Source organism: Telopea speciosissima, chromosome 1 (genome assembly GCF_018873765.1).
Source record: "Telopea speciosissima isolate NSW1024214 ecotype Mountain lineage chromosome 1, Tspe_v1, whole genome shotgun sequence".
In the NCBI taxonomy this organism is placed as follows: domain Eukaryota; kingdom Viridiplantae; phylum Streptophyta; class Magnoliopsida; order Proteales; family Proteaceae; genus Telopea; species Telopea speciosissima.
The window spans coordinates 29,511,449-29,539,155 of NC_057916.1; the positions used below are offsets into that span (position 1 = coordinate 29,511,449).

At 37.9% G+C, this 27,707-nt stretch overlaps 1 protein-coding gene across 2 annotated transcripts; it reads right to left on the reverse strand.

Annotated features, from left to right (window-relative positions):
- Window positions 1-376: 376 nt before the first annotated feature.
- On the reverse strand, window positions 377-27,695 carry LOC122645798 (probable low-specificity L-threonine aldolase 1). Of its 2 annotated transcripts, none has more exons than XM_043839166.1 (9): window positions 27,247-27,695; window positions 25,539-25,650; window positions 22,968-23,018; window positions 22,664-22,735; window positions 22,455-22,587; window positions 21,720-21,778; window positions 21,177-21,277; window positions 19,701-19,767; window positions 377-606 (listed from the first exon to the last, which is right to left on the reverse strand). In XM_043839166.1, exons 1-9 carry the CDS (start codon window positions 27,687-27,689, stop codon window positions 571-573), a joined length of 1,074 nt encoding a protein of 357 aa, XP_043695101.1. In that variant the 5' UTR covers window positions 27,690-27,695; the 3' UTR covers window positions 377-570. The 2 variants fall into 2 exon arrangements, with proteins under 2 accessions (XP_043695101.1, XP_043695108.1); XM_043839173.1 differs by lacking the exons at window positions 19,701-19,767; window positions 21,177-21,277; window positions 21,720-21,778; ... (3 more) ...; window positions 25,539-25,650; window positions 27,247-27,695 and adding exons at window positions 697-763; window positions 1,961-2,058; window positions 2,490-2,548; ... (3 more) ...; window positions 5,693-5,804; window positions 7,181-7,622.
- Window positions 27,696-27,707: the final 12 nt, after the last annotated feature.

Genomic DNA, 27,707 nt, shown 5'->3' on the forward strand with positions numbered 1-27,707 from the left:
ATCTCTTCGTCCATGGCATTTGACCCTCTGATTTGGATTGGAAAAAGGGTATTTCAGACCTTGAACAATAGGGGCGGAGTTAATAATGACATTCACGCTTCTCAGAGTCGAATCATAAGGGCAAATCACCAAGGATGCAGAGATTCTCTCTTCACCTGTGATGAAGAAAAACTAAACCCTATCTGATATAGCTGATGATAATGACACAATAAACAATGTCTTTTGGAAAGCAAAGCAATCAATTAAACAGAGACAGCCCCCAACATCCATAGATTTGGATCCCCCACAACCTAGATTTTGTCAAAAGATGCACTTAAGCTCAATATCCTATCACGCATTGAAAAGCACAAAAATTAGTAATAACAAGGATTAGTGAAATGGAAAAGTAAAATAAATGTCTTTTTGACAGATGAGTTTACAAAGGAAAGCTAGAATGAAAGTTCCAGAATTATACAAGTTTCAATTACATGATTAAGCCAACAAATTATCTTTTTGGCTCACGAACGAAAAATAATTGTTGTTCTGAGGGAAGAAGATAAGGCTCATCTTCCGGTTAAGGGGTCGACATTCTCATTTTCCAGTATCCACAAATTGTTGAAAAGCTTGCTGTGACACTCATATAACCAAATCTTAGTTTTCCAAATTGACAAAAAAAAAAATAATAATAAGGGAAATGTAAACCAGAAAAATTATCACCTGAATGCAGGACAGGGTGTACTGAACATCACTTTCTGCGATTTGGTGATGAAGAACAACCCTTATGCTGAAAAAAAGATTGTCAATTAGATTTAAGGAATTCAATGGGTTAACCTAACAATTTTATATAGCAAGCTTGCTTATTTCTTCAACATTATCCAATGTACACAATACAAGATAACACTGTTTGGACAATTGAAGTGCAAAAGAAGCAATGCTCCTAGGAATTACCCTACTAGGAGCTGGCACTACATTTGGTAACCACTTTTCTTTGGTTGTGTAAAATATCTAAAATGCAAAGCTTAAAAGCAGACTGAATTAACCAAGTAAAATCCATTTGCCACCATCTGACCTAAGTCAAAAAGTCCCAACAGCTTCTAGAGCACACCAATAAAAAATTTCCTTGGTAGTACAAATGTAAAGGCTGTTGCTTAAAGTTAATAATCCACTCATTCTATTCAAGTAACCAACCACAACTAGTTGGGATAATGCTTTCTCAAGTTGAGTTGAGTTAAACTGATAACTGGAAATTCCACATGGAAGAATCAGACAGCTGAAACTTATCTGTCTGGCAGATGATGGCGCGAACTACATGTCCACAAAATTTGGGTGCTAATGGAGCTTCCATGTGGCAGGTATTTGGGCTTTTCAGGAAAGTGCTGCCTAAATGGACTTTTACCTCACAGCCTCAACGGGCATTCTTGCCTCAACCACCCAAAGTACATCTCCGATGGCAGCTTAGTTTGCACTCAATTTTTTTATATATATATAACTTACTTTTTAGGGAGGGGAATAGGGAGGGGGAAGGTACCAGCAAGGAGACTCGAACTCATGACTTCCTGGTGAGCATGGGCATGAAGCACACCACGGCTCACCAACTACACTAGGCAGCTGTTGGTAGTTGGCACTCAATTTGTACATGCATTTTGTTCACATATCATATATTTGTGGTAATTTTAAGCTAAAATGCATTGACCTGATATGTAAAGCCTAGAAAAATAGTTGGAAGTTTGTTTCGGACTGAATGATTTAACTGTTCAACATAAGACGGACAAAGTTCAATATATGGTAGCCAATAGATAGGGCCAAAAATTGACGAATCAACATCCCTTTTGGGGATTTTCCCTCATACTCAATGTCTTGTTGCACAGGCTTGTTACCCATTGAAGGAGAAACAGAAGAAAAATATTGATATTGTCTAGAATACAGAAGTATAACATTGTGAGATATGACAGCCTACACTTTGAAAATCCAAGAAACCAACCTGGAACCTATTCGCATCACAAGAATACCATGTTTTTCCAAGAACTGGCACAGCTTTTCTACTGTAATGTTTGAGCCCTCTGAAACATCAAAATATATCTGCCACAAAAAAAAATGGTCACATCTCCATTACTATTAGATCAAAGAGCACATGACACAGCATACTCTCGTAGGAGTTCAAAGAGATGTTCCTAGACATGCCCAAATAAGAAGCATATTAAATACTCAATTCATAAGGAAATAGACGTAGTTTAGAGAAAAATTCCAAGATTAAGATAAGAAATATAAGCTCTCCAAACTAGAATACAAAATTGCATAAAATCAAGAGCGAGCCCAATACAGATTGAGGTCTGAAACAAGAATAAATTTGAATCTAAGTTTAAAATTGTAATTCACAGTGCACTTAAATAACCTGCAACTAACACAGCCAAGTTGTTATAGCAACAGTTTCAAAACCCACAAGGGCAAGACAAATTGACAACTTCAACACAGGCTCAAACAATACATTTAATTGTGAACGGGATACTCACAATATTGGTCTCTACTGAACCCATATCCACTCTTATCCCTTTGATTTGATTCAATCCTTCTGCAGATTATCAAAGCCAATACATTTACCAAACCAGAAAATTCACCATTAGATGATGGCTGGGCATGAAACTTGCAATATCTTCCCCATAGGATTGATTCAATAAACTATTAGGAGTAATGTAAATGGGTATCACATAGAAACCTTGATAGACCAGAGGCATCATCAGTGATGCAGAGAGGTGTAAAGGGACCAGGCATGCTCAGGTTTTGCTTAAGTTTGAATAAACCAAGCTGCGCCTAGCTTGATCATAGTACAAAATTTGGCCAGTTTACACCTCGGCATACAGTTAATGTCATATAAGTAGATATGTTTCTTGGAACAGTTTACTTCATGTTAATGCTCTGTACAGAACGACCATACAAGATGATAAACATAGACTCCTCTTAACAGTACACAAATAATAGTTGTAAGCAAGAGTACATGACAAAATAAAACATCTATTAATACAAGTGTTTAGCATATTACTTATACAAGTCCTATACTGACTGACATAGTTAAAACATAAAATAGAACATCCTTATGACTATGGTGGTAAAAATGACACATATGTGAATATACAGCAAAGCAGGATCAGACAATGGACTTTCTGATTATAGCCAGCAATGAGATTAACAAATAAAACAAAACAAAGAGATCAGAACAACCAAGTATGTAACCTTAAGGGCATGGACTAGACCTGCTAAAATCTTTGTTTTTCTGTGATCAACCTCTAGCTTACTGACATTCTCTTGCAATGCAACAAAAGCAGCAGCACACAGGATACCAACCTGCCTCATTCCTCCACCTAAGGTTTTTCGAAGTCTCTTCGCCTTTAAAAAATAAAAAACAGATATGTAGTTTCCTCTGCAGAAGAGATAAAATTGAACCTACAAAATCTCCATCATTACCTTGGCAATAAAGCTTTTGGAACCTACAATGACAGATCCAACCGGAGCACCCAGACCTTTGGAGAGACAGACCTAGTTCATGGATATGATGAACAGATAAACATCAGGAATCAGGTCAGAGTCTAATAAGGATGAATTAAGACATATAAATGGAATTGGCTTTTGTATGAGTTTACAGATAAAACATGTTCCTTACGAGCTTGGCCTAAATTACATTTGAAAGAAAAAAAAAAGAAGAAGGAAAGAAACAGCCATCATTTTGACCATGTAGATTGAAAATATTGAGAAGCCAGCAACTAGGTAAAACCATACTGAAACTGAATCAGCAGCTTGCACAAGCCTATTAACAGGAACCCCAAGTGCCTGTCAGATCAGCTAACTGAAGTCAGAAACTTGAGAAAGTCATTAAATCTACTTATTTGACATAAAAAACAAGCAACAGTAGCACAGGTAACTAAGAGAAGATGTTTCAAGTTCTTTCACCACAGAAACTCTCTTTTCTTTGCCAAAGATCTTAAAGATAACAAAGGATAGAAGTCATAATAAGTTCCATAAAATGTATTCCTCTTTTTTCTTTCTTCAGAATCAAAATCATAAATTATTACGCAAACAAAAATAAGACTACGGACAAAATCACAAAACCAAGCAGCACAAAATTTCATGAAATTAAACAAGACACTCTAAATCCTTTAACCATCATGCCCATACTCCAGTCAAACATTCGATGAAATACTTTCAGCATGAACTCTAGCCCCCCAGTCAAGTGTGGGGAATAATTATAACCATGACTAAGTTACATCATTATCACCTTAGTCAAGGCCTGGATTGCATTTTTCTCTAAACTGAAAATAAAAGAGCAAGCAGAGGAGTTAGGAAGAGACCCCCAAAGTTACAACCAGAATTTTAACAATATAATATGGAGAACATTTGCCAACTCTCTGTTAGAAGAGAGTCTGCTACATTTTCCATCCTAGAGCAACTGGAGAATAATATGTAAATACTAGCATTCAACATATGGATATGCCCACGACACAGGAGATGATCTCCTCATCAATATTTTCAAACCAGAAACCAAATTAATCATCTACGCACAATATCTAAGTACTCGGCAATCCAAGGGCCTTAATGGAGATAGAGGTACAGATTTTTGGAGCCACTGCCCTAAATACCAAGGAAGCTGGACGATCCTCCCATTATGATCATGAGATGCCAAGCCCTACTTGTACCCAATTAGGCGAAATATTACATGAAAGTCACCAAATTGAACTTCACCACATTCCCAGTAGGGGTCACCAAATTGCACAAATGTTGAGGAGAAGATATCACAACCACTCTCTAACTACTATCCAGGGATACCCACAGAGGATGCCTAACGAACTACTCACAAAGAAAAAGATACGACCAAGGTCAAGGAAGTGATACCAGATTTCTCTGACACATCAAATAACTTAATCATTTCATCATTCTTTTTCCATGCCACACACATCTTTCCTTGGATCAATTAACAAATATCTTTTCAAGTCCATGGAATAGGGTTTTATTTCATTCTCATTTGAAACACAATGCAATCGTTTAGTTTCTTGGGAGCCATCAAACAAGTGAAAGCCTTAATTGTGGGAGTAGCTAGATATTTTCAAACATTTTTACCAGGAAGACTGATGCTAAGATCTAATAGTGCTCTAAAGAGGGACCTGGAGAAAGAACTATTAGGTTCAACCATCCAACATCTAGAATCAGACGGAATTAAATAGTCTTTGAGAGATTCCACAAACAATTGAATTGAAGATACGGACTTCCCGATGAATATTTTGAAAACCAGCTAGTGTGTTATCACCAGGGTACAAGAGAGACGACACTTGGATACAGGCTTGAATTTTAACAAGCCAACCCGAAGAACCCCAAAAAAATCGACAGACCTAATCTGCAAATCAAACTTAATATCATAAACAAATAAAAGAGGAGATGAAAGTAATAGATTCAATCTATGAACCTCTATGGTTTGCAAGAACAAGAATCATAGAATTAACTCTAAAATTCCACCATTTGGATTACAACCATGAACCTTTGAATGACAAAACAAAGATTAGACACATGTAACATGGCAGAAAATAGGAATGATGTTAAACTAATTGCTCTGATGTCAAACAGATACATAAAATGCGTACAAAATTAAAAGCAAAACCGTGGAACCAGTAGAAAATTATAACCAACAGCATCAATATATCATTTTGAAATCAAACGAACTATTACATACAGTTGCAGCATTGAAGATTCGTGCTCCATCAATGTGAAGCTTCAACCCATGCCTTTTAGCAACCTCTCCTACTTTGTCTGTATATTCAACAGTTATGCATCTACCACCACAACTGCAATTATAACCAGGGCAAATGTCAATAATCAGTAAGATTTGAAAATGTTGCAGCTGGATAAATTGGATGTAACATCTTTTTAGATTTTGTTTTCAATACAAACAAAAAAAAATAGCGATTTCTTGAGATACCATACCTGACACATTGAAGAGGGTAAATGGTATGTCAATATTTAGGGGTCAAAACTCAAAACCAATGAATCCCCAAATTCCTAGAAGACAGAGTCTAAATATGACAGTTATAGGGGTCAACTTAAATAAAAATTGATAACTCCCCTTATGTTATTTAGATCCATCAAATGTATAAGCTGCTTGGGAGATGAAGAGAGGGAGGGTAAAGCTGGGCCTTGATCCCAGGTCTTAGCTTAAACAAAGCCCAGACTTTACCAGCTGAGCTAGTTGGCAGCTTCCAAGACAAAACAAAATAAAAAAATCCAGGAATAGAAGACCAATGTGAGACTGGGCTAAGGATTCTGGGTTTAGTCTCATGTTTTTATTTACAATAGGAGACCAAGGTATTGCATAGACCCATTCATGAAAGATGGTATTATTAACATTACTGTTATTGATGTTATTTATTATTTTATTTTTATGAAAAATAAAAATTAGAAGCCTTAGATTATTCCCAATTCCCATTAAGTATCTACAGAATCTCAAACACATTGAATTTCTATCTTTGTTATATAGCCCTGTGGTATATTAGGATTAGAATCAAACAGAATCTGTCATGACAAAGCCATGAGGATCTAAAGTTCATCGAGAGATAGATTTCTTTTCACATCTTCATGTAGTAAAAAAAGTGATCAAAATTCATCATGAGTAATTCATTCTAGGCACTGTGCTGTAAAATGAATGCAGTAGAAATGGCTCAAACTGGTTCAGTATAAGGTAAGATGAAGACACAATTCAAAGCAGGCTCACAAAGGTGACCTCCAGTTGATGAAACCATGGGATAAATATTTCATTTAATAGGGCTAGATAACTAAAACTAAAGAACTAACATTATCCGAAATAATCATCTATTTCATCGTGAGTGCAGTTGTACACACAAAACAACCAAAGGGGAAAAAGACATTTTCTAGTTCCTGGACTGTCCAAACAGAACAGCCATAAGAAATTCAAAAATATCTAATATAGAATAATCATCTGGTGGAATTGATTAGGAGAATTTAGGAAAGAAATCTAACCCCACAGACATGTGAAGATTAGGGTATTCAATAAAGAAAGGTGTCACCACCTTGAGAAACCAGTAGAACCCCAGGGGGAAAAAAAATCATACCTTGGTAGAGCAAAAAGTGGGAATCTAATAAACAAAAGATTAATAGTTTAATGAGTGAAGTGGATACTATCTTTCTGAAAGAGAAAGGCCCTTACTTTGCATGTGTGTTTTCCAAGCAGATAAGCCTAGTAGTTGGGTAATAAAGCTCCCCTTCAGGATCCCTTATAGCAGCTTCAATCAGAGCAATATCCATCGTTCCATCTGAATTATTTTTCACAGTTCTAGAATGAACATTCCCAATAGTTGAAATTCCTCCATTCTCAGAAACATGAATATGGGATATATCTCCAAGAATGACTTCACTTCCTCTAACCTCACAGTGGACTAGTACACTTATGAGGTTACCCATTGTGCCTGAAGGAACAAAAAGAGCCGCTTCCTTGCCCATGATCCTTGCTATCTCTGCCTCGAAGCGATATGCTGTTGGATCCTTACACAAGAGATCATCATCTACTTCAGCAGTTGTCATTGCAGCTCGCATTGCTTCAGTTGGTTTAGTAACTGTGTCTGATCGGAGGTCCACTGTTCTGGTCACAATTTCTCTCTGTAGTCTGTAATTAAGGAAATATATCTGGAATCATGATAACGATGATAGTTTTTTTAATAAAACAGTAGCACTTCAACAAGTCAATTTTATCAAACAGAAAAATCTCAAGTAAATAATCTAGACTCTGCTTTGCTGCAACCATTAACGTTAATACTTCTTCAATCAGAAAGGAAGATAAAACAACACTGAAACACAACTGAAAACTGTTATATTTTCTCAACCGCTACTCTGCCCTGTAATTGAAATCCTTGTTTGATATTTACATCAGAAATATTAATCAACTTATGAACTGTTCGACCCTCCATTCATTCAAAGTTTTGATAGCAACGAGAGGACCAACTCGATTGAATTACATTGATTGTTAATCTTTCGTCGAGCTTTTCCAAGAGTAGTCCGACAAGTCTACAGGACTTTCTGAGACATGTTTATTTTATAAGAAATCCTTGTTTAAAAACAAAAATATTCGTTGCTGTGTGGTTTTTTTTCCATACTTTCTAATACCGACATCGATCGATAAGAAATTCTTACCTCCTCCCCTGCAATTCGAAATTCAGCGATAAATTACAGTGACACTCTCTCGGTTTAAAAGCTTCGACGGCTCTGTTCCTGACCTGAAACACCAAAACCACAAATCTTCAGCAAAGATGAACGAAATCTTCTCAAAACTCGGCATGCATGCATGCATGCATAGGTGTATGAACCTCGATTACTTCTTAAAACGACGAACTCTTCATCCTTAATTAATTTAAAAATGGTCTTAGGCCAGAACGAGAAAGATTTCAACACAGATTTCACAGTTGAAGAGGAAAAACCTATGGATTCAAAGAATTTACCTTATCTAAGGAGTAAGAACCAGACCAGACCGAACCCATCAATATTGAACTCATGTTTTCTTTGTTGATGCACAGAAGAGCAAAAGTCCAAAAATGAACTGATGACAATGGAGAGAAACATATTTAACTCCATCACCATTGTAGTGGAACTCATGAATGCAGAATCCAGACCCACTCCATTCTTTACCAAAAAAAAAAAAAATAATCCAATCCACTCCATTTCTATTAATTAAAGCTTTTTTTTAAAGCCTTTTAGATTCTTTGAAAGCGGGTCCTCCACTCATCTTCCATTCATCTTTCCTCCTGTGAATTGAATCAATTTTCAATTCGAGTGGAGGTTTTGGAGGATTCGCGAATGCCGACAGGTCTTACAAGATGATAGTAACAACATTAATATTTTTCTCCACCCTTTCTTGGTTGAATAATTTCGTTCTTTCCGCTGCTTTTACGATTACTAATTTACTAACCATGAGAAGAAAAAGCTTTCTAACTGATCGAGACTTTAATGGCGGAGAATCAAAGAAAGAAAAGTTCAATTTGGCTTGGGAACTTGGGATGGGAACATGTGCCCAAAATCTTGAGCCAAACCGATGAAGAATGCCGAGTCAGAGGTTCATTCAGTTATGTTGTATGTCATTGCTAACAACAACACAGAGGAAAACGGCTGTTAGTATGCAAGATAAGAGGAAGAGAGAATTAGAAGGATGAGAGGGTTTTGCTGGAAGTGGGGGAAGAAGAGATGAGAAAGAGAGAGAGAGAGAGAGAGAATATCAGAATGGGATGGGTTACTTCTCCACTGTTTTCTGGTTCTTGTTTGGAGTCCTTCCAGTTGAATTTTGGTTTATTTATGGCTCTGCATTTTCTGATTTAGAAAGAAGACCTGTTAAGGTGCTTCTGTCTGTCACCAAGCATTCCTATTATAAAATCTCTGTTGTTCAGATTGCAAGGACTTGAAGAGTTCTTTTCTCTTCGTTGGAGAAGATGGAGAAGTAGCTAAAGATATTGAAGAGTTCTGGATTCGATCCAAACGAACCAGAAGGAGAAAAATGCAACGTCGATCTTCTTTTTAAACTTTGAAACTTAACGATTTTAAAAGAGAGAGAGGGATCTAAAATCCCTGAGAAAGGCCGGAGAGGAAGAGAGATCTAATTTTTTTTTATTTTTTTATTTTTAATGGAAAATGCAATATGGAGCAAGGTTCAAAATCTAGGTATCGGACTCGGGATCGGTCATGACCGAAACCTTTTTGGATCGGGATCGGAGCGGTCCAAATTGGTCAGGATCGATCAAAACCCCCCAAAATCGTTTTTTTATGGATCGGGTCATGTATCAGTCAGATTTGGTGGGTGTTGTGATCTCAGGATCGGACTGGCTGATATTATCTAGATCGGATCGGGCAAAATTGATTGGTATCAGTCAAGATAATATAAAAAACTAAAAAAACTAAGAAACTTTGAAAAAATAAAATAAATATTCAGTTGGATCGGTCAAGGATCGAATTGGATCGACCGATCCAACCGAGTTGGGCGATCCAATCAACGATCCAGTCAAACCTTATTGTATCGGCCAATATCGGCCAATCCGATCCGATACCTCAAACCATGATAGGGAGACTAGTCTAGGAGTGCAATCCGCCAGGCTGAGCCGCGTTTTAAAACCCCAAGTCCCCCTAACCAACCTAGACCCAGTTCGGTCTAGCCTGAGTGACCCTGGTTGGGCCAGGCTTGGGCCAGGTTGGCCCTGGTTGAGCCTGGCAAGTGGCAACCCCTATGTCCAATGACTAATGTAATTATGTATTATATGGATCTTTATCACCTCCAGTTTGCTGACCGGCCCAGTTCCCCAGTTCCTCTAACAAAGGGGGGCTGAAATGACCTCTACCCATGCCCAAACACCCTGCCCAGGTGGGGTCCACCATCCCCTATTAGAGGAACTGGGGAACTGGGCCGGTCAGCAAACTGGAGGTGATAATTTTCCGTATTATATGGGTACAATGTGGATGAGACTAAGTTTGCAAGACATTGATCAAATTGAACTGTTGATCATATTTAGTCACATCAAATCTCAACCATTGAATGTTTTTATCTCAAGTAACCCAAAACTAGTTTTAACTGAAACAAATCAATTCCAACATAACATCCACACAATTGCACACCTGAGAGAGCATTGGACTCCCAACTCCCAAGCCTACCAAACCTCATTGCTTCCTCTGCAAGTCTTGATTGCCTTCTGTGTCCATGTTTCTTGTTTGTCTTTGATTCTTCCCTCTTGGTTTAGTTGTTGCTTACAACTGTTTTAGCCCATCACTCCTTATCTTCAAAGGCAAATCATCCACACTAGGGGTGCAAGTTCATCTAGTGAGCCCAAGTCCAATTGAAATTTTCAAGGTATGGGTTGAGGTTTTCGGCCTGTGGGCTGGGTTAGGGTTGGATTTTCAGGCGGATCTGGCCGGGATGAGCTTAGATTGGGGCTTAGGATTGAGCATGGCCTTGCCCTAGATATGTACATGTGTAAAAACATATATTCATATATGTTTAAATGTGTGCAAGATACAAGCCATGGATTAAGTATCATGATTTATATTTGATATACCATTTTGTTGAGGAGTCCCAACACATTAAGTTTGATGGATAATTCCCATTTCTTTAGTATATTCACCGAATAAATGATTTATATATTCAGTTTCATTATTAGTTCTAAGGATTTTAATAGTAGAATCAAACTGGTTCCGAACCATGTAAGAAAAATCCTTAAAAATAGATAGAGCCTCAGATTTTTGTTTTAACAAATAAATCCAAGTAGCTTGGGATTTATCATCGATAAAGGTAATAAAATATTTGAACCTATCTTGAGAGTCAACTAGAGCGGGTCCCTATAAATCCCAATGAACTAGTTCACATAGAGCATTAGTTTTATGTAAAGAGTGTTGAAAGGGAAGTTTAGTTTGTTTGGAAAAACAACACACATCACACCTATGAGAATAAAAAACATATAGTGAAAATAAAATGTTTAAAATTTTATCTCATGGATGTTCTGTTCGGTGGTGCCAAAGTTGGCAATCAGACTGTTTGTTTGATCCGTCAAGGAGGGCATGAGTAGGTTGATCTAGAAGATATAACCCATGTTGATGGTACCCTTCACCAATCATCATCCCGTGGTTCTTTCCTGAAAAACAACATTATTAGGAGAGAAGATGACATTGCAATTTAAAGAATTAGTTATTTTACTAACAGATAAAAGATTAGAAGAAAAGGATGGTAAAAATAGAGCCTCTGTGTTTGATGAAAGAAGCTTAGTGAATCCTTTTCCTTTGACTGGAACAATAAACCCATCAGCCACAACTACCAGTTGCATGGAATCTTCATGTTTTAATGGGAGAGGCATTGTAAATTTCCTATCATATGGTCTGTACCTCCAAAATCGATAACCCATGTATTAGTATTTCTAGAAGTAAGATAAGCATGAGAGTTACCTGAGTCATGGGCCAGAGATGAGATAGAAGAATTGTTGGTAGAGGCATCTCCATTTGACAGTGGTGTTGGTATTAATTAGTTGCAGTTTGTGCAACAACTTCTCCAATGCTTCGATCTGGTCGTAGGTGAGGATGTAAGATCCGGCATTTGTCATTGACATGCCCAGTTCCTTTGCAATAATCACACTTGGGAGGAGGCCGATTTTCAAATGGGGGTTGCTTCCCACGACCTCTACCTCGACCCCGTATGGTATTAAAAATTTTCCTTTCTTCCCCAAGAGATGCTTTACTTTTGGAAGGTCCAACATTGACAGAAAGTGCATTTTTTTCTTAGGTAATATCATGGAGACTAGTTGGATTCATAACTCGCTTTCAAATTTCTTTTTGTTGAACAAGAGCACAAATATTTTCTAAAGTTGGAAATTCAATACTCATAAGAATTTGACTGCGAAGAGCGTCATATTCGGGTTTGAGACTGATCAATAGTTGAAAAACTTTGTCTTGCTCATCTTGAGCTTAAAGGATCTTTAAATCAGTTGTGGGAGGTCGATATATCCGTAGTTCTTCCCATTTACGTTTTAAGAGATAAAAAAGATCAATGAAGGTCATGTATCCTTAAGTGATTGTAGAGATTTCTTGTTTGATTTGAAAAATTCTCGAGGCATTGTTTTGCTGCCCATACATGGTCTTAACCGATTCCCATGGTTCTTTCACATTTTCAGCATAAATGAAAATCTCAGTAATTCTTTGTTCCATAGAGTTTAGGATCCAAGACATAACCATTTGATCACTGGTTTGTCAGTCATCAAACTTTGGGTCTTCGGAAAAGGTTGTTGCAATCTTCCCATTTATGTGGCTAATTTTGCCTCTCCCACAGAAGGCTAATGAGGTAGCCCGAGACCAAGGTAGGTAATTTACACCATTTAACAAAATGGAAGTTAGCCTAATACTGGTATTGGTCTCATGGTCACGAGATGAAATTGAATCAGACATGAGAGGTAACCAACCTAGAAGAAGATAGCAGTCGATCCTTTCTCTTTGATTAACGAATCACTTTGACGGATCGGAGCAATGAGCGACCAATCGTCTAAGATTAACCAGCCTAAGAATTCTCCTTTCTCTTCAAACAAATTTAGCAAGTTTGAGATTTTAACCTATTAGAACAACAGAGACACCAGCCAAAGCAAAAAAGAAGACAACCGAGAATGGGAAAGGGGTGGTTCCACGGCAATTTTTTTCCTTTCCAAGAGAATTTTAGAATAGAGCCTTAATGATGGAATAAGATACTAAATGTTTTTAGTCAGTAGCTCATGAGTTTTTTTCCAAGAAAGAGACTAGAATAAAGTAAGATATTTAAACATTTGTCATTACTGAGAGAAAAAAGAGGTCTTGGTTCAGCTTTGTTAATGTTGTACCAGTGTAGTTATTACCAAGAGAAGAACCCAACTGTAGCTTTTGGAATGCTGGAGCATAGCTTGCATATATGAGGAGAACCTGAAATGAAGGAGCTGCTTCTGTGTTTTGAGACGTAGCAGCACTAAGAATCACTTCTGCATTTTGAAGTTTGAAAATAGGTCCCAGATTTAGAGCTGCTTCCGCTCTGATACCATGTAGAAATTAGAATAGGAAATGAATACACATTGTTCAACATGATTCGATATAATACCTAAATCCATGGTGAAATATAAAACTTCATTCATAACCTGAAAGCACACACACACACACACAAATATATACACTATACTCCAACGGTAACATAACGAAAATATAACGACTATATTCTCAACAGCAATCGATTATTAAAAAAAAAAAATTCGCCATCAATGTATATCTCAATCTGATTATCTTATGTAGCTTTATTAGTGCGTTTTAAGCTTTGCACTACTGGGAATTCCTCTTTATTACATTCAAATTCCATTTATTAATGTATGTATTAATTAATGACCTCAGTAATTAGTGAGAACCTCCACAAGATTGTTAAGTATTTGATTTGCCACTATTAATTCATGATTTACAACCAAGTCATCAATTCATTCAAACATTACAAATTAAACTACAAAAAACACTTGAAGCATCCATGAACAAGGGGAAACATAATCAAACCAAATAGAATTCCTCGATCTAGAGTCCAATAGCAAAAGAAGCTCTCCTGCCTGGAATGCCTCATTGATCTTAATCAATTTGAGGAGTCGTGAATCCTCCTCATCAATACTAGGTCTCTTATTGGCAGTTGAGGAGTCTAACTCTGACCAAATGGTGTTATAAGGCACCTTCCCAACCTTAATAAAAAAGAACTTCCTCTTGTAGGAGTGGATAGAGGACGGTAGATCATTTACAACTTTCCCCACACCAGGTCGGTGACAAAAGTAATACAAACTGGGGACGGTCAGATGGATTTTGAAGATGAAGCAGTAGGTAAAAAGATCAAGAGAAGTGAAACCACCCAAACTGGCGAAGAAGATGTCGAAGCCTAACACACACCTCCAAGCATTAGGTACGAGTTGAGTAGCGTCAACTCCTTACTGCTAAACCATGAGAATCATTAAGTCATTGAGAGGGAGACGGAGGCGAGCGCGTAGGCTATCCTCGTATATGCACACCTCACTCGGTCTGCTGGTGCAGGCCTTCTCATTCTTGTCGAGCCATGTAAGAGTCTTCGCAAGCATGATATGGAACTTATTTCTAATGACCTTCAGATCAGATTTACCAAGGATACACTTTTCTTTGAGAACCTCCGGTGTTTTCTCATTGGCAAGCCTAGGCTCGGCTGCAGCGGAGGCCCGAATATCTTGTGCAGGAGGCTCCGATGTTTTCTCCTCAGCATGTAGAGAAATCGAAATCTCATCATCACTACATCTCCGACTAGGAGCGACGTTAGAATCCGAACTCATGCCACGAATACGGTCATGGGAGTCTTCATCGCGACCCAAATTCCTCTAAGAAGAGGACTCTCTATCCGACGATATTACAAAATAAAGCAAGAAAGGGAATGAGGACTCACTAATGATAGAGGGAGCCGAGAAGATGGAGCCAAGACGGAAGCTTTCGAAGATTACCGAAGAAGAAAGCCAAGAAGACTAGTAGATGACCTCTCTCAAACAATTTGAAGTAGCGAAAGTGAGGAAGGAACTGTAGACTCACCATCGTTTATATAGAGAATGTCGATGGTCCAAATCTTCTCGAATGGACGCTCGAGATCTCGTGACCTTGGGATTTCCCGGGGTAACCTTTTCGATCCTGAGGCAGACATGAGACTTGGCACCTTCTTGTAACAATCTCTTAAGCTTCCAATGGAAGAACCTAGGAAAAAACCCACCAAAAATCTTTTAAGAAGGCGTAGAATGAGACATCCCAAATCGGGATGTTCCAATTCAAAGGACAACCGAGCTAAGACTCAACAAATGTGTAGATCCGAAGAAAAGCACTCCTCCGAGGCTTGGCATCCAAGTTGAGCTTGATAAACTGAGGTGGCTCCAAGAATCCAAGTTACAGCCCGAGCATTCCAACCAAACTGCATAAACCTAGGTGGCAGCCAAAATCTCAAGTCATAGACTCAACATCCAAGCTGAGGTAGATACCCGATCTCCGAGTAGCATCAATAAAAGCAACATAGCCTAGTCAAGCTACCATAACCAAGTGAGAGAACGAAGAACCTCTATACTCCTCCGACCCCATTCGGACTCGAAGGAGTAGGGGGCATCTGATATACATAAATCCAATCCGCCTATAGGTGGTCGACACATGGCTAGTTTAGAGCAAGTGGAGTACAACCAGGAAAGAGCTAATGGAGCATAGGTGTCATCATGATACCCCGTACCTTGGCTTCCTCACCACCACAAAGGGTAGGGTCCTCCTTTGCTACCATTGTCCATCCTATATATAGGAGGACCCAATACGAGGTAAAGGGATCATTCAGTTACTCATTAATTGCCAACTACTCTCATTTACTCACCTTAATTGCTCGCTCAATTCCCAGCCCATACTACTGTTGCTCGGAGTACTAACTTAAGCATCTAAAAATCCTCCTCGAAGTCCGCTCCGACCTCCCTTGCTAATTGGATTATTTGGTCTTTGGTGTGTAGGTCTCCACCTGGTGTGATAGTTCAGATTCTTACGGCAACACCTTCATTTGATCTAATGCAAATCAAGGCAATTTCAGACGCTTTGAACTTTTAATCCAAATTGAATCAAAATGACTTTTATATTGGACTTTCAAGGATCCTTATCGAACTGAGAGGGGGTGAATCAGTTCCCTTAATTTTACATCTTTTGCAAACCACACAGTCGCTTCCAGTCTCACTTCGCACCACCAGAATGTGGCCAGGTCTACCAAGACTGTAAACCCACTCTACAAAACAGGGATCAGTCTCCAACAAATAATAGTAGACAAAGAGACACGATATACGTGGTTCACCTCACAGTATGTGAATACGTCCACGGAGCAATACACCTCGGGGTTTCGTATATGCCCAATCTTCAACACCAATACAGTTAGCTGCCCCTACGGCCAGGATACCCCTTACCCTATTTCAACCTCTCACCTCAATGCGGGCAAGGACTTCAATCCCCAATACAAAATGCCCTTAGCCTTACAATCAATCAACCCAATAATTAGATTTCAATCACAAACCCAACCCTTAACAGATTACACAGAGAGACCATCGGGGGCGCTGCCCCCGAATCCCAGTGCCTACGGCGGGGATACACCCTATCGACGAACCGAATACTACCTCCACAACCATATGCTGATGACCACCACTGCCAAATCCTTGTTGCCAACAATGGCAACACTTCTAAGAGCACTATCACTAATACCTTTAATAACTACATTTTGGAGTATTTAACCTCTTTGGTGTTCCTTTTAGGAATGATCGTTGCAACTCATATTTCAATAATCATTGGGACATATTAATCAAAGGGAAAATGTTTTCTATCTGGGAGTGTGGTTTATACCAACACTCCCATGCGTCTATAACTGTCCTCTCTTATGAAATGACATCTCTGCCCCCTATTGAGGAAGGAGAGTGATACACATAGGGAGTACTGGTATAAGCCATGATTCTGGACCAAGAACACTTTACCATTATCAAAAGTGTATCGATGGACACATTTTGACGAAAAATTTTCTTCTTTCAAAGTGAAGAGAGAATTTCCCATATTATTGACAGACTGAAATACCTTTCTCAATTCAATGGATGGAATTTCATTATTAAAGATACACAAAAACTTTCTCAATATATTATTGATTAAAATGTGTAGAAAATTTCAACTATATATAAGGGGGGGAGGGGAAACTCATTCTTACAGCTCCATTTTGGAAGCCCTTCCACCATTTTGAGCCGTGTGGGCAGTTTGACCAACTGCTTGTTTGATTATTTCTGCTTGCTCAAAAAAAGTTTCTTTTATTTATTTATTTATTTTTGGCAATAAAATGGCTCTCTTTGTAGTCCATTAGTCCTCCTTGTCCAATACAAATTAGAAGATCACACACTGTTTCAGGGAAGCTAATCCCATTGTTGACTACCTGGCAAAGGAGGCAGCAAAGTCGTGATGTTTGGATATGAATTATGCATTTCCTTCTCATATTTGGAAGAGAATAGATACCGGTTCTATAGATTTTTTTTGTTTTATTTTAGTTTAGTGGTGAGAATCCCCTATTGATGGCATTGCCGAAGGTGGAGGTATTCTTAACTTTTTTTTTTGTATTTGTTGACTCTAGTTGTACAACTTATGAATTAATCACATGTCAAAATTCATACTCAAACTCTATCAATAACTCTCTAAATTCATACTCAAACTTATCAATAACTAACTTTTTCTTTTATGTCCATGTTTCATTTTATCTTTTAGTTATCAGTGTATTTTTCATGTACCTTTCTAGAATCCATATATTACCAAGGAGGCCGGTAGTTTCCCTTCACCCACAGCGAAGGAATATTAACGGGCTTGTGTGTCTTGGGATGGGTATCAGCCTATTGGGAACAGTGGGGAAGGCATTATGGACCCCGTACAATAGGAGTCGAGGAATAATGACCCTATATGGATATACTTTTCCTTCACCCATCGTGAAGAAAAACTTTATCCTATTATCAAAATTTTATTTTACTGCTTGATGAATTCTGTTTGGATTGAAACTTGACATACAGGCGCGGAACCTTGGTATCTAGCTAACTTAATGATGTAATATCAAGTGATGATGTCAGCATGTTGTCACTCCATTTTTCCCTCCCCTCTCCAACAATTTTTTTCCAATGATTTTCTCTTTTCTCATTCCCTTATATATGTATCTTTTGTCTTGTAAGAGGGTTCAATATTTTGTGTCCTTTTGTACTATTGGATGTGCCAATATGAGCCTATTTTGAGTTTAAAATCCTCTAGTGCTGAGCGAAGCTCACACTTGAGTGAGGGAGTTCCAAATAAACCCTAGAGTAGAGTGGTTTTCTTTACCTTTGTTATCTTATACATTTTTTTATTTTCTGATTTATTTTGAATCCTCCTTGTGAGCTACATCATCGGGTGAATCCGCAACCACCCTATTACAATAGCACAACTTAACCGTTACACCAAGGCTCACATTTTGAGATTATTATTTTCACTGTTTTTATCATCTCAGATTGCATTATTGACCTAGAATGCATTCTACAACCAAGGGCCAGAGTTCCTCCAAGAATGCATTTATCTCCAAGTCTTGGAAGCTACCCAAGAGCATGGTTTGCTGAAACACTTAACTGATACATGCACATAAAAAGTAATTCCAGTTTGCTTTGGGGAGGCAGCCAAACGGACCCTAACCTGTGTCCTGCTATTATTTCCTGAATCAGTATGAATTCATCAATGTACAACATAACACCTCCATCCCCACGTCCCAAATGAGAAATGAATGCATGCATGGGTTCTAGAGAAAATCTCTTCATCCATGGGATTCAGACCAATAGGGGTGGGGTTAATGACATTCACGCTTCCCAGAGTCGAATCATAAGGGCAAATCACCAAGGGTGCAGAGATTCTCTCTTCACCTGTGATGAAGAAAAACTAAACCCTATCTGATATAGATGATGATAATGACACACCAAACAATGTCTTTTGGAAAGCAAAGCAATCAATTAAACAGAGACAGCACCCAACATCCAAATAGATTTTGTCAAAAGATGCACTTAAGCTCAATATGCTATCACTGATAACCGAAGTCCTACATGACCAAGACTCACCATGACTCCTTGAAGATAACTTTCCACCAGAGTTATAGATAACAGCTCAACTACGTGTAGCTAACAAAATAGCTAACAAACCCACCTTATTCTCTGGATGGATAACCTCTGTTGTACATGATATGTAACACCTTTCTCATTATAAATATAATACTGAAAACAGAAACGAGTAAGCAAGAAATTACTCACCAAATACCTTTGTTTTACAATCACGCATTAAAAAGCACAAAAATTAGTAATAACAAGGATCAGTGAAATGGAAAAGTAAAATAATTGTCTTTTAGACAGATGAGTTTACAAAGGAAAGCTAGAAGGAAATATCCAGAATAATGCAAGTTTCAATTACATGATTAAGCCAAAGAATTATCTTTTTGGCTCACGAACGAAAAATAGTTGTTGTTCTGAGAAAGATAAGGTTCATCATCCGGTTAAGGGGTTGACATTCTCATTTTCCAGTAACCACGAAAGCTTGCTGAGACATTCATATAACCAAATCTTAGTTTTCCAAATTGACAAAAAAACATAAAGGGAGATGTAAACCAGAAAAATTATCACCTGAATGCAGGACAGTGTGTACTGAACATCACTTTCTGCGATTTGGTGATGGAGAACGACCCTTATGCTGAAAAAGTGAGTGCCAATTAGATTTATGGAATTCAATGGGTTAACCTAACAATTTTATATAGCAAGCACACAATACAAGATAACACTGCTTGGACAATTGAAGTGCAAAAGAAGCAATGCTCCTAGGAATTACCCTACTAGGAGCTGGCACTTCATTTGGTAACCATGAAGAACCCAGTTTTCTGGCCCACTTTTCTTTGGTTGTGTAAAATACCTAAATGCAGAGCTTAAAAGCAGACTGAATTAACCAAGTAAAATCCATTTGTCACCATCTGACCTAAGTCAAAAAGTCCCAACAGCTTCTAGAGCACACCAATAAAAAATTTCCTTGGTAGTACAAATGTAAAGGCTGTTGCTTAAAGTTCATAATCCACTCATTCTATTCAAGTAACCAACCACAACTAGTTGGGATAATGCTTTCTCAAGTTGAGTTGAGTTAAACTGATAATTGGAAATTCCACATGGAAGAATCAGACACCTGAAACTTATCTGTCTGGCAGATGATGGCGCGAACAACATGTCTACAAAATTTGGGTGCTAATCAAGCTTCCATGTGGCAAGTATTTGGGCCTTTCAGGAAAGCTTTGCCTAAATGGACATTTACCTCACAGCCTCAACAGGCATTCTTGCCTCAACCGCCCAAAGTACGTCTCCGATGGGAGCTTAGTTGGCACTCAATTTTTACATGCATTTTGTTCACATGTCATATATTTGTGGTAATTTTAAGCTAAAATGCATTGACCTGATATGTAAAGCCTAGAAAAATAGTTGGATGTTTGTTTCGGACGAATGATTTAACAGCTCAAAATAAGAGGGACAAAGTTCAATATGTGGTAGCCAATAGATAGGGCCAAAAACTGATGAATCAACAACCCTTTTGGGGATTTTCCCTCATACTTAATGTCCTGTTGCACGGGCTTGTTAGCCATAGAAGGAGAAACAGAAGAAAAATATTTATATTGTCATGACGACTAATATTAACACTAATTCTGCCATTTAATAATGATCTTAACAGTTAGTAACCGCAATAAATAGGCATGCTTACTTGAAGAGTCTACATAAAAGATTGGCATATGTATTTATAAATGCATGCATGCATGCTGAAGCATGACTTTCTGGGGGCAACCAAGGATTTAAATCACGGTCTTGGATAGGCCACCAGTGGGTACTGATATGGATGGGCCATTCCATACAGAAATGAGCCAAATAGCAGCTGGATCAGGGACCAGCGATACCAATACAGATTGCCAATAAATACACTGGATCCGATTCCGAATTTTTAAGACCCTGAGGGCAAGTTCTACAAAACAGGCTTAGGAAACAAAAAAAGGAAAAACAAATCTCTAGAATACAGAAGTATAACATTGTGAGCTGAGAGCCTACACTTTGAAAAACCAAGAAACCAACCTGGATGAACCTGTTGGCATCACAAGAATACCATGTTTTTCCAAGAACTGGCACAGCTTTTCTACTGTAATGTTTGAGCCCTCTGAAACATCAAAAAATATCTGACACAAAAAAAATGGGTCATTTCTCCATTACTATTAGACCAAAGAGCACATGACACAAGATTTTACAGCACACCCTGGTAGGAGTTCAAAGAGATGTTCCTAGACATGCCCAAATAAGAAGCATAGTAAATACTCAATTCATAAGGAAATAGACGTAGTTTAGAGAAAAATTCCAAGATTAAGATAAGAAATATAAGCTCTCCAAACTTGAAGAAAAAAAAATTGCATTAAATCAAGAGCAAGCCCAATACAGATTGAGGCCCGACACAAGAAATTTGAATCTAAGTTTAAAATTGTAATTCACAGGGCACTTAAATAACCTGCAACCAACTCAGCCAAGTTGTTATAGAAACTGTTTCAAAACCCACAATGGCAAGACAAATTGACAACTTCAACACAGGCTCAAACAATACATTTAATTGTGAAACGGGATACTCACAATATTGGTCTCTACTGAACCCATATCCACTCTTATCCCTTTGATTTGATTCAGTCCTTCTGCAGAAAATCAAAGCCAATACATTTACCAAACCAGAAAATTCACCATTAGATGGCTAGGCTTGAAACTTATAAAATTTCCTTAATAGGATTGATTCAATAAGATATTAGGAGTAATGTTAATGGGTTTCACACAGAAACCTTGATAGACCAGACGCATCATGAGTGATGCAGAGAGGTGTAAAGGGACCAGGCATGCTCAGGTTTTGCTTGAGTTTGAATAAACCAAGCTGCGCCTAGCATGATCATAGTACAAAATTTGGCCTGTTTACACCTCGGCATACAGTTAATGTCATATAAGTAGATATGTTTCTTGGAACAGTTTACTTCATGTTAATGCTCTGTACAGAACGATCATACAAGATGATAAACATAGACTCCTCTTAACAGTACACAAATAATAGTTGTAAGCAAGAGTACATGACAAAATAAAACATCTATTAAAGCAAGTGTTTAGCATATTACTTATACAAGTCCTATACTGACTGACATAGTTAAAACATAAAATAGAACATCCTTATGACTATGGTGGTAAAAATGACACATATGTGAATATACAGCAAAGTAGGATCAGACAATGGACTTTCTGATTATAGCCAACAATGAGATTAACAAATGAAACAAAACAAAAAGATCAGAACAAGCAAGTATGTAACCTTAAGGGCATGGACTAGACCTGCTAAAATCTTTGTTTTTCTGTGATCACCCTCTAGCTTACTGACATTCTCTTGCAATGCAACAAAAGCAGCAGCACACAGGATACCAACCTGCCTCATTCCTCCACCCAAGGTTTTTCGAAGTCTCTTCGCCTTTTAACAAAAAAACAGATATGTAGTTTCCTCTGCAGAAGAGATAAAATTGAACCTACAAAATCTCCATCAATACCTTGGCAATAAAGCTTTTGGAACCTACAATGACAGATCCAACCGGAGCACCCAGACCTTTGGAGAGACAGACCTAGTTCATGGATATGATGAACAGTAAACATCAGGAATCAGGTCAGAGTCTAATAAGGATGAATTAAGACATAAATGGAATTGGCTTTTGTATGAATTTACAGATAAAACATGTTCCTTATGAGCTTGGCCTAAATTACATTTGAAAGAAAAAAAAAAAGGGAAAGAACAGTCATCATTTGGACCATGTATATTGAAAATATTGAGAAGCCAGCACCTAGGTAAAACCATACCGAAACTGAATCAGCAGCTTGCACAAGCCTATTAACAGGAACCCCAAGTGCCTGTCAGATCAACTAACTGAAGTCAGAAACTTGGGAAAGTCATTAAATCTACTTATTTGACATAAAAGACAAGCAACAGTAGCACAGGTAACTAAGAGAAGATGTTTCAAGTTCTTTCACCCACAGAAACTCTCTTTCTTTGCCAAAGGTCTTAAAAGATAACAACGGATAGAAGTCTTAATAAGTTCCATACCATGTACCCATCTATGTATTCCTGTTATTTCTATCTTCAGAATCAAAATCATAAAATGTTACTATGTTAGGCAAACAAAAATAAGACAATGGACAAAATCACAAAACCAAGCGGCACAAACTTTGATGAAATTAAACAAGACACTCTAAATCCTCTAACCATCATGTCCATACTCCAGTCAAATGTTTGATAAAGTACTTCCAGCATGGCTTTGTTTGTTTCAGCGTAAAATTTTACATGTTGAAAATTTTTCTAATGTTTGTTTCCATAGAAAAACAAACATTGGAACACTTTTCAGCATTTGAAATTTTAAATCTACAATTTTTTTAATTGAAAATTTACAACTAAAATTTTCCACGCTGAAACAAACAGAGCATAAACTGACAATAAAAGAGCAAGCAGAGGAGTTACGAAGAGACCCAAAGTTACAAGCAGAATTTTAACAATATAATATGGAGAACATCTACCAACTCTCTGTTAGAAGACAGTCTGCTACCACCCTATAGAGCAACTGGAGAACAATGTATAAATACAAGCATTCAACATATGAGTATGCCCACAACACAGGAGATGATCTCCTAATCAGTATTTTCAAACCAGAAACCAAATTAATCATCTAATAGAAACACCTTCTACGACAGAAGCTCAATATCCAAGTCCTCGGCAATCCAAGGGCCTTAATGGAGATAGAGGTACGGATTTTGGGAGCTACTGCCCTAAATACAAAGGAAGATGGACGATCCTCGCATTATGATCATGAGAAGCCCCACTTGTACCCAATAAGGCGAAATATTATATAAAAGTCATCAAATTGAACTTCACCACATTCTCAGTAGGGGGTCACCAAATTGGACAAATGTTGAGGAGAAGATATCACAACCACTCTCTAACTACTATCCAGGGATATGCCCACAGAGGATGCCTAACGAACTACTCACAAAGAAACAGATACAACCAAGATCAAGGAAGTGATAACAGATTTCTCAGGCACATCAAATAACTTAATCATTTCATCATCCTTTTTCCATGCCACACACACCTTTCCTTGGATCAATTAACAAATATCTTTTTGAGTCTACGAATAGACCTTTATTTCATTCTCCTTTGAAACAGAATGCAATCATTTAGTTTCTTGGGAACCCTCTACCAAGTGAAAGCCTTAATTGTGGGAGTAGCTAGAGATTTTCAAACATTTTTACCAGGAAGACTGCTGCTAAGATCTAATAGTGCTCTAAAGAGGGACCTGAAGGAAGAATTATTAGGTTCAACCGTCCAACATCTAGAATCAGACGGAATTAAATAAAGTCTTTGAGAGATTCCACAAACAATAGAATTGAAGATAGGAACTTCCCGATGAATATTTTGAAATCCCGCTAGTGTAACAATAGAATTGAAGATATGGACTTCCCGATGAATATTTTGAAATCCCACTAGTGTGTTAGCAGCAGGGTACATGAGAGATGACACTTGGATAGAGAGTGTACCGAGTGCACGAGGCTCCCGCCACTGCGGGGTCTGGGGAGGGTCATAATGTACGCAGCCTTACCTCTGATTTCCCAGAGACAACACTTGGATACAGGCTTGAAATTAAACAAGTCAACCTCAGGAACCCAGAAAAGATCCACAGACCTAATCTACAAATCAAACTTAACATCATAAACAAATAAAAGAGGAGATGAAATGAATTGATTCAATCTATAAACCTCTATGGTTTGCAAGAACAAGAATCATAGAATTAACTCAAAAATTCCACCATTTGGATCACAACCATGAACCTTTGAATGACAAAACTATAGGCTATTCGTTTGAACTGGATCTCCATAACCATTGCCCATCAGGGCGATGTTATGCTTCCAAACAGTCAAAACAATTTCTCCCTTCTTCCTCCTCTCCCTTGCAAAATGCTTCTACCTCAACTCCAATCCAAAGAAAATTCCATTTAATCAATTCTAACTTATGCCTGCCATTCCAGGATTTTAACAGAATAGGTGGGTTTCAAAGGGAAGATAGAATTAAAGTAACCAAACTATTCAGTAAGTAGGGACTAATCCCTCTTCACCTTTACTCTCAAATAGCACAAGAAGTTCATAACTTGCCTATGTGATCAGCATACATCGGCTCAAATATTAGACACGAGTTACATGGCAGAAAATAGGAATGACGTTAAACTAAACTGCTCAAATATTTATGGGTTCGAAAGAAAAAATAAGATGTCAAAGAGATACATAAAATGCGTACAAAATTAAAAGCAAAACCGTGGAACCAGTAGAAAATCAAAACCAACGGCATCAATATATCATTTTGAAATCAAACAAACTATTACATACAGTTGCAGCATTGAAGATTCGTGCTCCATCTATGTGAAGCTTCAACCCATGCCTTTTAGCAACCTCTCCTACTTTGTCTGTATATTCAACAGAAATGCATCTACCACCACAACTGCAATGATAACCAGGGAAAATATCAATAATCAGTAAGATTTGAAAATGTTGCAGCTAGTTAACTTGGATATAACATCTTTTTAGATTTTATTTTCAATACAAAAGATATAGCAATTGCTTGAGATACCATACCTGACACATTGAAGAGGGTAAACGGTATGTCAACATTTAGGAGTCAAAATCAATGAATCCTCAATTCCTAGAAATCATAGTCTAAACATGACAGTTACTTAGGGGTCAACTTAAATGAAATTTGAAAACTCCCCTCTCTTTTTTTCCCTCTTCTCTTTCTTCTTCTTCTTCTTTTTTTTTTTTGGGGGGGGGGGGGGGGGTTAGGATGAGGGACTTGACATACCATGCAGTACAAGAGGCCACCAACTGATCTATCTGGATCATCAAACAGCGGGCTACCTCTTGTATTGGAGCGTAGCCCAAAATTCATACTAAGCAGAACTAATAACATGAACCTGGCTCAGAAACTTATGTTATTTAGATCCATCAAATGTATAAGCTGCTTGGGAGATGAAGAGAGGGAGGGTAAAGCTGGGCCTTGATTACAGGAACTCAGAAAAGATCTTCGGAACAAAATCTAAAGACACTGTTTTTTTTTTTTTTTGGGTCATACAAAATTCATTACAATCACTTGGCGTATTGTGGGGTGGGGGGAGAAAGATGAAGAGAGGGAGGGTAAGGGTGGGCCTTGATCGCAGGTCTTAGCTTAAACAAGCCCAAATTTTACCAGCTGAGCTAGTTGGCAGCTTCCAAGACAAAACAAAATTAAAAATCCAGGAACAGTAGACCAATGTGAGACTCGGCTAAGGATTCTAGGTTTAGTCTCATGTTTTTATTTACAATAGGAAACCAAGGTATTGCATAGACCCATTCATGAAAGATAGTATTATTATCATTACTATTATTGCTGTTGTTTAGGGTTATTCCCAATTCCCATTAAGTATCTACAGAATCTCAAACACATTGAATTTCTACTTTGTTATATAGCCCTGAGATAGATTAGGTTTAGAATCAAACAGAACCTGTCGTGACAAAGCCATAAGGATCTAAAGTTAATCGAGAGAGAGATTTTTTCACATCTTCATGTAGTAATAAATGGATAAAAAAGTGAACAAATTTCATCATGAATTATTCATTCTAGGCACTGTGCTGTAAACTGCATGCAGTAGAAATGGCTCAAACTGGTCCAGTATAAGGTAAGATGATGACACAATTCAAAGCAGGCTCACAAAGGTGACCTCCAGTTGATGAAACCATGGGAAAAAAGACACTTTCTAGTTCCCAGACTGTACAAACAGAACAACCATAAGAAATTAAAAAATCTCTAGTATAGAATAATCATCTGGTGGAATCTGACTAGGAGAATTTACAAAAGAAATCCAACCCCACAGACGTGGTGATTAGAGTATTCAAGAAAGAAAGGTATCACTACCTTGGCACCTTGAGAAACCAATAAAGCTCCAGAAGAAAGAAAAAAAAAAAAATCAGACCATGGTAGAGCACAAAGTGGGAATCTAATAAACAAAAGAATAGTTTAATGAGTGAAGTGGGTACTATCCTTCTGAAAGAGACAGGCCCTTACTTTGCATGTGTGTTCTCCAAGCAGATAAGCCTAGTAGTTGGGTAGTAAAGCTCCCCTTCAGGATCCCTTATAGCAGCTTCAATCAGAGCAATATCCATCGTTCCATCTGAATTATTTTTCACAGTTTTAGAATGAACATTCCCAATAGTTGAAATTCCTCCATTCTCATAAACATGAATATGGGATATATCTCCAAGAATGACTTCACTTCCTCTAACCTCACAGTGGACTAGTACACTTATGAGGTTACCCATTGTGCCTGAAGGAACAAAGAGAGCCGCTTCCTTGCCCATGATCCTTGCTATCTCTGCCTCAAAGCGATACGCTGTTGGATCCATACCCAAGACATCATCATCGACTTCAGAAGCTGTCATTGCAGCTCGCATTGCTTCAGTTGGTTTGGTGACTGTGTCTGATCGGAGGTCCACTGTTTTGGTCACCATTTCTCCCTGTAGTCTGTA